The sequence below is a fragment of the Homarus americanus genome, unplaced genomic scaffold (genome assembly GCF_018991925.1).
Source record: "Homarus americanus isolate GMGI-L3 unplaced genomic scaffold, GMGI_Hamer_2.0 scaffold27806, whole genome shotgun sequence".
NCBI classification, from domain to species: Eukaryota; Metazoa; Arthropoda; class Malacostraca; order Decapoda; family Nephropidae; genus Homarus; species Homarus americanus.
Window position 1 is genome coordinate 104,883 of NW_024741490.1, and position 11,484 is coordinate 116,366.

The 11,484-nt window shown below is 41.2% G+C and overlaps 1 protein-coding gene across 1 annotated transcript in view; it reads right to left on the minus strand.

Annotated features, from left to right (window-relative positions):
- Nucleotides 1–3,921, minus strand: part of LOC121875922 — a 44,964-nt gene extending 41,043 nt beyond the window's left edge. Inside the window, exon 1 of the mRNA XM_042380676.1 lies at nucleotides 3,847–3,921. Within this exon, the coding sequence (XP_042236610.1) occupies nucleotides 3,847–3,894 (48 nt within the window). The 5' untranslated portion in view covers nucleotides 3,895–3,921. The remainder of the gene's footprint in view (nucleotides 1–3,846) is intronic.
- Nucleotides 3,922–11,484: the final 7,563 nt, after the last annotated feature.

The following is an 11,484-nucleotide window of genomic DNA, read 5'->3' on the forward strand; positions in this document are numbered from 1 at the left end:
AGACGTTGTACACTCCTCCATACAAATGTTTGCCGATGACGACAAGTTGTTTCGGGAATCAAGAACCAAGCGGACTGTGAAGAGCTGCAGAAGGACCTGTGGGCTCCAAGAATGGTCGAAGAAATGGCTGCTGAAATTCAATGTCACGATGTGTAAGAGGATGCACCTGGGGCGTACCAACGACAGGAAGGCATTTCATATGTCCCAACGCGATGAAGAAACTGCACTATTTGAGACTGAATGTGAGAAGGACCTAGGTGTGTATGTTGAAAATGAGCTGAAGTTCTTGGGCCATTGCAAGAAGAAGGTAAATCAGGCAAATAAATTATTGGGTCTTATAAGAAGTTCTTTCAGATATCTAGACGGTCCGTCCCTCGTAACGATCTTCAAGAGTGAAGAGCTTCCCCATCTGAAGTACTGTAACCCCGTCTGGTCCCCGAGATATGCTAGGGACTGTCAGTTGGATGAAAATGTTCAAAGGAGGGCCACAAGACTGGTGCCAGCACTTCGGCACCTAAGCTACCCTGAGAGATTGGAGCGCCTGAACTTGCCTAGCTTATACTACAGACGGGCAAGGGGGGACCTAATTGAGGTGTATAAGCATCTCAGGGGGCACTACTCAGTCGAGTGTCCTTACTTGGAGCTGGCGGACGCTCGCCCCACAAGGGGTCACAGCTCAAGATTGAAGAAGCTGCAAGTCCAGAAAACTGTGACGGTAATTTTTTTCGGAGTGAGAGTTGTGAATTCTTGGAACAATCTACCAAAAAGTGATGTGACGGCACCGAGTGTGAGCTCTTTGAAGACCAGACTTGACCAACACTGGAGCAGGTTCAGGTACATTCAGGAGCCTGTGCATACACAATACTTGCCAACAGTGCGTAACAGAGACGTGACAGATCGCGCAAGCGGCTAACGAGCCGATTAGTAAAGAGGATAAAAGTAAAGTAAGTAAAAAGTAACTTATTGAAATTAACCTCAACAAATAAAGTACCGGGTATGTTAATTTTTAATTAATACTGGAAATAGAACAGTTACAAAAAATCACATTGAAAATAAAAACCCAATTAAATGCTAAAACTTCAACGAACTGCTCAAATTTCCAATTTATTGTTCTTCTCTGACTGAATGCTTAGCAACTGTATAATTACCTCGGTGCATAATATTTTAGTGCACGCCCAGTGCTGTACACTTCCCGGGAATACTGCAAGTCTTTTACATTTACACTCTGGTGGCTTCATTTCCTTTCACTACATTACTCACCACCACCTCCATTACCATTACATTACTCACCACCACCTCCATTACCATTACATTACTCACCACCACCTCCATTACCATTACATTACTCACCACCACCTCCATTACCATTACATTACTCACCACCACCTCCAGCTATGGCGGTTTTCTTATATAAATCTATATATATATATATATATATAGATATATATATAGATAGATATATATATAGATATACATACATATATATATATATATATATATATATATATATATATATATATATATATATATATATATATATATATATATATATATATATATATATATATATATATATATATATATATATATATAACAAAGAAGTATGTCTGTGTGTTTGTTTGTTTGTGTGTCCGCACGAGAATCTCGGAAACTACTTTACCGATCTGTAGTGATGATGGATGGTGTTATATGTAGTGATGATGGATGATATTATATGTATGAAGCCTCAAGGCATCATACCTTTGGAGAAGTGTTCAGACACTCACCCTATACACACACATGAGAGTACATCTACAAGATCACGATGCTGGACGGTTTGCAAACCTTCTACTACAGATTGGGAATGGAACTTTCCCTGTTGATTCAGAAGGACAAATAATCATTCCTCAAGGATGTGGAAATGTTGTAAAGTCCTCAACTTAGCTCACTAACATGGTCTACCCAAACATTATCCACCACTACAAGGATCACAAGTGGCTGCGTGAACGCGCAATTCTGGCACCAAAGAATGAAACAGTGGCTGAAATCAACATGACTCTACTCAGACAGCTTCCAGGCAGTGAGACCCCATTCAAATCTGTTGATACAGTAATCGACCAGGACCAAGCAGTCCAGTACCCTGCAGAATTCCTTAATTCTTTGGAGCCCACTGGAATGCCTCCTCACCACCTCTCTCTCAAGATTGGAACTCCTATAATGCACTTAAGAAATCTTGAACCACCAATCCTCTGCAATGGCACAAGTTTGGTGGTGAAGAACATGATGCCACATGTACTGGAAGCTACAATACTGACAGGAAAAGCTAAAGGAGAGAACGTTTTTATATCAAGGATACCTCTCATCACCACTGACCTGCCATTTGAGTTCAAGAGACTTCAGTTCCCGGTTAAAGTGAGCTTTGCCATGAGTATCTACAAAAGCCAGGGACAGTCCCTAAAGATGGTTGGCCTAAACCTGGTGTTTCCTTGCTTCTCTCATGGACAGTTCTATGTTGGATGCTCCAGAGTGGGAACTGGCAAAAATCTGTACATACTTGCTGCTAATGGCAAAACCAAAAATGTGGTCTACCTTAATGCACTACAGTGAGACAATGTAGAGCCTCCCGGAGGGTGGCGTCCTACTGTGGCCTAGCGAAAGAGCCGCTCGGAGGGCGGTGATTCCGCTTGTAATGAATATATGAACACACCTAGTTCACAAACATTATAATACCAAATTATGCCACGGCATAACAATATATATATATATATATATATATATATATATATATATATATATATATATATATATATATATATATATATATATATATATATATATATATATATATATATATATATATATATATAAGTGCAACAGATGGTTGAATAAATTCTAATTACTGAAAGAAGTGTTCAGTTCATCAGTCAATGGCAACCTAGTCTTTATTTCCTGGAAAGTTGTCTGATTATCCTACGTTTTGCCCTCTTTTAGTAAAAATTACCCTAGGTCCTACAGGCCAAGAAAATACAGTAGGCTGAATTTACCCTATGCATAAGGTAATTATTCTTTGGTTGGCAACACTGGTTCCTGATAATTTAAAGAGATAAGGTCGGTTGCCAGATACCAAGCTGATTGATTACATCCCGTTCGGGCGATCGTCGGTTTTTGTGTGCGATTTAACGTAAACCAGTCTAATCTAACCTGACGTAATCTAAATCTGATCATTTAACTAAGATGGTAAAAATCGTATAACACAGACGATCGCCCAAGCGGGGTGGCTGACACCTTTTGCTTTAAGTTTTATTCTCTTCGTTACATGTTAATTCTCTAGCTACAGTACAGCAGCCTGAGCGGTTGTTGTCAGTGATGCTTGTCAAGTCCTCATGCAAAGTACGGACTCGTGAATGTATATGAACATGGTCCAGTGTTTGTTAAGCCTGGGTTTAATCGTCAGTAAGGAGATTTGACCCGCCACGTCAACTCGATACAGTTTATTTCGGTCAAACCTGTCAAATACAAATACTAGCGCACAAATGAGTACATTATCTTAATAGTTTTACAATATAATCTGCATATCGTCGTCAGAAGTAACTCATTAATATTTTTCACCAGTATTTCCACTTTAGGGTAAATACCCCACTTAAGGATAATCAGTCCTTTCGGGTTTTGCAAAATCTGGGGTAATCAAGGATTTCATGGAGGTATTTTCTCATATTTCTGGGTAAACGTTGTACTGTATTACTTTGCAGTAGTAAGTAAATGAATGTTAGAGTAATTTGACGTTGGAATGATTCTGTTTCTCATTTTTGTATGAAAATTCCGCTGCTATACAACCTAGGTACGTCTCCCATTAACACTTTTACTTACTTTATCCTCTTCACCACTGATCGGCTTGTTAGCTGCTTGGGCGATCATCACGTCTCGAGACTCTGACTCTCTATCACGCACTGTTGGCAGTACTGTAAGAGCGTCCCCTCCTCAAGAGTTACAGCTGATTGGCTGTTGCAAACCTGTCCGATTTCACGCCTGAAGAAATGTTTAACTAAATTCATAATTACTGTTAAATCGCACGTTTCGGAGAATGCTTTTTACCCACAACAAGTTATACTGAGTCAAATTACGTATCAATGAAACGCACTTTATGCAAGAACTAACATTTTAAAAGATCAGAATCATATTGAAATATTACACGGCCCCTGAAAATTGGTGGATAAGTGTGACAGACTTTGGTCGCTCCAGGGAACAGCCGTCAGCAGAGGAAGGGAAAACTTGATGTTGTTCTCAGTCATATTTCCCGCCTCTGCTGACGGTCGTATAATATTTCAATGTGATTCTGAGTTTTAAAATGTTGTTTTTACATATTGTAGTATTACTGATACGTAATTTTTCTTAGTATGTCTTATTGCGGGTAAAAATAAGTATATGTTAAATGCGTCCTCCGAAAGCGTAAATTTGCTACCAAAGTTTAACAGTTAATTCATGTATAAGTTTCTGATAAACTTCCTACGTGCTTATGTTTAAAATAATAAATATATGTATCTTTATAATAATCTAGATAAGTATCTTTCTCGTCAGAAATGGTCATCCCAACGATTATTAATAAACTCATTTAGAAATACATCATTACTTTAGAACAAAATCGGACAGGTTTGCAACAAATTCAAATTCAAATTCAAAACATTTATCGACAATTACATCAAAAGGAGCTGGTTAGCATGCTAACTAGCCCACCCAAAACTAGTCTTATCAGTTGCTCTTTAACATTCTACTAATCATAAATCAGATATGTATACAACAAATAGATATGCATAAAATCTACAATCTTATGTTAAACTTACAGATTTTCTTCATAATATTCTTAACCGTATTTTTGTTTATTAAATAACACACCATCTCTGTAATATCAGTAATACCTAACCTAACCTAACCTACACCGCCTGGAGGGAAGGGGGAGTATTGTAGTGGATTTCTCCCCTACAAACGCTGTTTGTCGCTGCATAGCCGACCCTGCTAATTCCACAGTGTGTGCCTCTTGGTCTAGGTCAACCAGCGCCGCCCACGGAGCGGGGGTCAACTACTAAGCCACGCCAACCCCCGCTATTTAAGACCTGACCTCGTGGTGATCTCTCTTTTTCTACCTACATCAACCAGCCAGCAACACCTCCTCCTCCGCCTGCCTGGCGGTCCTCGCTCCCGCCGGCGAGCATGGCGACCTACAAGCTGTCCTCCTCTGAGCACCCTCACCAACCAGCTCTCTCTACATCACGCTTGTAACCATGCTGCCTTCCCAGCACCAAGCTGCATTGTACATCCAATACAACATGCATATAGAGAGCACATTGTGAGTTTCCTTTCTCCAACCCATCCTGAGTGTGAACCAAAGAACCCATACCCCACACCATCACACCTAAATTCTGATAAACAGTTACATTCCACAATGTAATGATATAATGTATGAGACTTTACATAGCCACACAGTTTACAAGGACTGCCATCAGTTCCTTTAATATATTGCCAATAATATTTGTATCCTAAGCGTAGCCTCATCACAAATGTATCACACTTAACCGAAGCCTTACCATAAGTAGAACCTGTAGAATTCAAGACTCGAACATAATGTTTCAAACTACTACTACCGTTACCGCCACAGTAAGATAAGCATGAGAGAGAGAGAGAGCAAGAGAGAGAGAGAGAGAGGTTGAGATGTTACCGCTAAGAAAGAAGGAGAGAGAGAGGTTGAGATGTTACCGCCACAGTAAGATAAGCATGAGAGAGAGAGAGAGAGAGAGGTTGAGATGTTACCGCCACAGTAAGGACAAGAGAGAAGAGGATGTTACCGCCAAAGATAAGCATGAGAGAGAGAGAGAGAGAGAGAGGTTGAGATGTTACCGCCACAGTAAGATAAGCATGAGAGAGAGAGAGGTTGAGATGTTACCGCCACAGTAAGAAAGGATAAACATGAGAGAGAGAGAGAGAGGGGTTGAGATGTTACCGCCACAGTAAGATAAACATGAGAGAGAGAGAGAGAGGGTTGAGATGTTACCGCCACAGTAAGATAAACATGAGAGAGAGAGAGAGAGGGGTTGAGATGTTACCGCCACAGGTAAAGGAGAGAGAGAGAGAGAGAGGTGAGATACAAAGATAAACATGAGAGAGAGAGAGAGAGTTGAGAGGGGAAGCCACACAGTAAGATAAACATGAGAGAGAGAGAGAGAGAGTGTGAGATGTTACTGCCACAGTAAGATAAACATGAGAAGAGAGAGAGAGAGAGAGAGAGGTTGAGATGTTACCGCCACAGTAAGATAAACATGAGAGAGAGAGAGAGGTTGAGATGCCACAGTAAGATAAGAAGAAGGAGAGAGAGAGAGAGAGAGGAGGTGAGATGTTACTGCCACAGTAAGATAAGCATGAGAGAGAGAGAGAGAGAGAGAGGTTGAGATGTTACTGCCACAGTAAGATAAGCATGAGAGAGAGAGAGGTTGAGATGCTACGCCACAGCAAGATAAACATGAGAGAGAGAGAGAGAGAGAGGGCTAGATGTTACCGCAGTAAGATAAACATGAGAGAGAGAGAGAGATGAGATTAGCCACGTAAGATAAGCATGAGAGAGAGAGAGAGGTTGAGATGTTACCGCCACAGTAAGATAAGCATGAGAGAGAGAGAGAGAGAGAGAGGTTGAGATGTTACGCCACAGTAAGATAAGCATGAGAGAGAGAGAGGGTTGAGATGCTACCGCCACAGCAAGATAAACATGAGAGAGAGAGAGAGGGGTGTGAGATGTTACCGCCACAGTAAGATAAACATGAGAGAGAGAGAGAGAGAGGGGATGCGAGATGCAGTAAGATAAACATGAGAGAGAGAGAGAGAGAGGTGATGTTACCGCAGTAAGATAAAGAGTGAGATGTACGCCACAGTAAGATAAATGGAGAGAGAGAGAGAGAGGTTGAGATGTTACCGCCACAGTAAGATAAACATGAGAGAGAGAGAGAGAGGTGTGAGATGTTACGCCACAGTAAGATGAGAGAGAGGAGTCATGAGAGAGAGAGAGAGAGTGGAGATGTTACGCCACGTAAGATAAACATGAGAGAGAGAGAGAGGGTTGAGATGTTACCACAGTAAGATAAGCATGAGAGAGAGAGAGAGAGAGGTTGAGATGTTACCGCCACAGTAAGATAAACATGAGAGAGAGAGAGAGGTTGAGATGTTACCGCCACAGTAAGATAAACATGAGAGAGAGAGAGAGAGGTTGAGATGTTACCGCCAGTAAGATAAACATGAGAGAGAGAGAAGGAGATGCACAGTAAGATAAACATGAGAGAGAGAGAGAGAGAGAGGTTGAGATGTTACCGCCAAGTAAGATAAACATGAGAGAGAGAGAGAGAGGTTGAGATGTTACCGCCACAGTAAGATAAACATGAGAGAGAGAGAGAGAGATGAGATGTTACCGCCACAGTAAGATAAACATGAGAGGAGAGAGAGAGGTTGAGATGTTACCGCCACAGTAAGATAAGCATGAGAGAGAGAGAGAGAGAGGTTAGACACGCCACAGTAAGATAAACATGAGAGAGAGAGAGGGGGTTGAGATGTTCGCCACAGTAAGATAATAGAAGAGAGAGAGAGGTTGAGATGTTACCGCCACAGTAAGATAAACATGAGAGAGAGAGAGAGAGAGGTTGAGATGTTACCGCCACAGTAAGATACATGAGAGAGAGAGAGAGAGAGGTTGAGATGTTACTGCCACAGTAAGATAAACATGAGAGAGAGAGAGAGAGAGGTTGAGATGTTACCGCCACAGTAAGATAAACATGAGGAGAGAGAGAGAGAGGTTAGATGCCACGCCACAGTAAGATAAACATGAGAGAGAGAGAGAGAGGTTGAGATGTTACCGCCACAGTAAGATAAGCATGAGAGAGAGAGAGAGAGAGGAGATGTTACTGCCACAGGAAGATAAACATGAGAGAGAGAGAGAGGTTGAGATGTTACCAAAAGATAAACATGAGAGAGAGAGAGGTTGAGATGTTACTACAGTAAGATAAATATGAGAGAGAGAGAGAGAGAGGTTGAGATGTTACTGCCACAGTAAGATAAACATGAGAGAGAGAGAGAGAGTGGATGTTGCATGAAGATGTAAAGAGAGAGAGAGAGAGGTTGAGATGTTACCGCCACAGTAAGATAAACATGAGAGAGAGAGAGAGGGGTACGAGAGATAAAGAGAGAGGGGACAGTAAGATAAATGAGAGAGAGAGAGGTTGAGATGCCCACAGTAAGATAAACATGAGAGAGAGAGAGGTGAGATGTTCCATAATAAGAGAGGAGCACAGTAAGATAAACATGAGAGAGAGAGAGAGGTTGAGATGTTACCGCCACAGTAAGATAAACATGAGAGAGAGAGGTTGAGATGTTACTGCCACAGTAAGATAAACATGAGAGAGAGAGAGAGGTTGAGATGTTACCGCCACAGTAAGATAAACATGAGAGAGAGAGAGAGAGGTTGAGATGTTACCGCCACAGTAAGATAAACATGAGAGAGAGAGAGAGGTTGAGATGTTACCGCCACAGTAAGATAAACATGAGAGAGAGAGAGAGGTGAGATTAACAGTAAAGAGAGAGAGAGAGAGAGGTGAGATGTTACCGCCACAGTAAGATAAACATGAGAGAGAGAGAGAGAGTTGAGATGTTACCGCCACAGTAAGATAAGCATGAGAGAGAGAGAGAGGAGGTTGAGATGTTGCCGCCACAGTAAGATAAACATGAGAGAGAGAGAGGGAGGAGAGAGAGAGAGAGGTTGAGATGTTACCGCCACAGTAAGATAAAATGAGAGAGAGAGAGAGAGAGGTTGAGATGTTACCGCCACAGTAAGATAAGCATGAGAGAGAGAGAGAGAGGTTGAGATGTTACCGCCACAGTAAGATAAACATGAGAGAGAGAGAGAGAGGTTGAGATGTTACCGCCACAGTAAGATAAGCATGAGAGAGAGAGAGAGAGGTTGAGATACGCTGTAAGAAAACATGAGAGAGAGAGAGGGGTTGAGATGTTACCGCCACAGTAAGATAAACATGAGAGAGAGAGAGAGAGAGGGTTGAGATGTTACCGCCACAGTAAGATAAACATGAGAGAGAGAGAGAGGGTTGAGATGTTACTGCCACAGTAAGATACGAGAGAGAGAGGGGTTGAGATGTTACCGCTACAGTAAGATAAACATGAGAGAGAGAGAGAGAGGTTGAGATGTTACCGCCACAGTAAGATAAACATGAGAGAGAGAGAGAGAGAGGTTGAGATGTTACCACAGTAGATAAACATGAGAGGGGGTGGTACAAAAAGAGAGAGAGAGGTTGAGATGTTACCGCCACAGTAAGATAAACATGAGAGAGAGAGAGAGGTTGAGATGTTACTGCTACAGTAAGATAAGCATGAGAGAGAGAGGGTGAGATGTTACCGCCACAGTAAGATAAACATGAGAGAGAGAGAGGTTGAGATGTACGCCACAGTAAGATAAACATGAGAGAGAGAGAGAGGGTTGAGATGTTACTGCCAGTAAGATAAACATGGAGAGAGAGAGGGGTTGGATGCTTACAGTAAGATAAACATAGAGAGAGGGGTGAGATGTTACCGCCAAGAAGAGAGAGAGAGAGAGAGAGGTTGAGATGTTACTGCCACAGTAAGATAAACATGAGAGAGAGAGAGAGGGGTGAGACACAGTAAGATCATGAGAGAGAGAGAGAGAGGTTGAGATGTTACCGCAGTAAGATAAACATGAGAGAGAGAGAGAGAGGTGAGATGTTAGCAAAGATAAGATGAGAGAGAGAGGTTGAGATGTTACCGCCACAGTAAGATAAACATGATAGAGAGAGAGAGAGAGGTTGAGATGTTACCGCCACAGTAAGATAAACATGAGAGAGAGAGAGAGAGTGAGTCAGTAAGATAAAATGAGGAGGAGGAGGGTAGATGTTACCGCCACAGTAAGATAAACATGAGAGAGAGAGAGAGGGTTGAGATGTTACGAAGATAGAGAGAGAGAGAGGGTTGAGATCGCCACAGTAAGATTAACATGAGAGAGAGAGAGAGGGGTTGAGATGTTACTGCCACAGTAAGATAAACATGAGAGAGAGAGAGGGGGTTGAGATGTTACCGCCAAAGTAAGATAAACATGAGAGAGAGAGAGAGTGTGAGAAAGGCGGCAGGACAACGTGTTTGTTGGTCGTCTAATATAAAACAGATGCCCTCGTCTAGGACTCATTGGATGGCGATTGCTCAGTAGTCTACCAATTCTTGTCACGCTGGTCGAACCCAAGACCCTAAAACGTAAATATAAACTCTAAATAACTTTAATAAGTATATTTATGTACTGTAATTTATGTACTTAAGATGTTAACAGGCTATGTACTGTATATTGATTGTATTATTCATTCTGTGTGTCCTGAAATGACAGCATTGTTGGTGAATTGTTCTTTAACAGGTTTTGACCGAATTATATGGTACTCGTCAACGTTGAGGGTTTATTTCTCCAGCAACAAACCAATAACGCCTTATGAGCGTTAACAACTACCGTTGTTCAAAATTTTCCGAATACTGTCTATTTCCCATTGCTGCGGTTGATTTTTACCATTCCAGATGTGAGATTGTGAAATGGAGTACCATCTTACGATATGTTTTCCCACGTGTTGAGGTGTGAGCTTGTCTGAGGCACCTTAGCAGCGCTGCCGTTTATTCCTCAACTCTATGACGTCATTTTTCCTCACGTTTTCGTTTGGTATTAATGGACATTAAAAAGCATGAATTTTAGGTATAACTATTGTAATGTCTTGGCAAAATATAAATATGCACATACAAAAACTCTACAACCATATAATATTATAACATAACTTGGGAACATTAAACACTAATTGAACAAAAAATATCAAATAGAAGTTAGCATCCTCTGATTTGGTGAAAAATTTATACATCCACCCTGGAATTTCACAGCCTCAGACAAGGCTATTAATGAATTAATAGAGGGAGTTTGCAGAGCGTTTCTGGGCTTTGTTTTCCTTAAATTCAATTTAGAAAATAGTCTCTGCATCTGCATTGGATGTTGCAAGAGACAATACCTGCAAAGCAAATGTATAAAGGTCCTTAAATTGGGAAACACCTACACCGTCCTTAAGTTCCAATAGTTTTGTATAAACGTCCACTATGTCACTGCTGTCCTTAATCTCGGGTGATATAGCAATTACTTCTAAGTCTCTCCATTGATCATCTAAAACTTGTACACTGCCACTGTATATGCGGGGCACAGCCTTCATAAAGTCGTATGAGGATGGCATCTCTTTCCAGGATTTATTATCAAATAACCTATTTGATGACAGAAATGAACACATCCATAAACTTACTGCCAAACTCAAATCTTCGGCGTAATTGCACACAAAGGTTTATCATGAAGATACCACATCTGAATTGTACATCCTTGACCATATTAGGGAGTTCTTTATATTGTTCACTTTGCAGTAGGCCATGTATTGTTGCTCC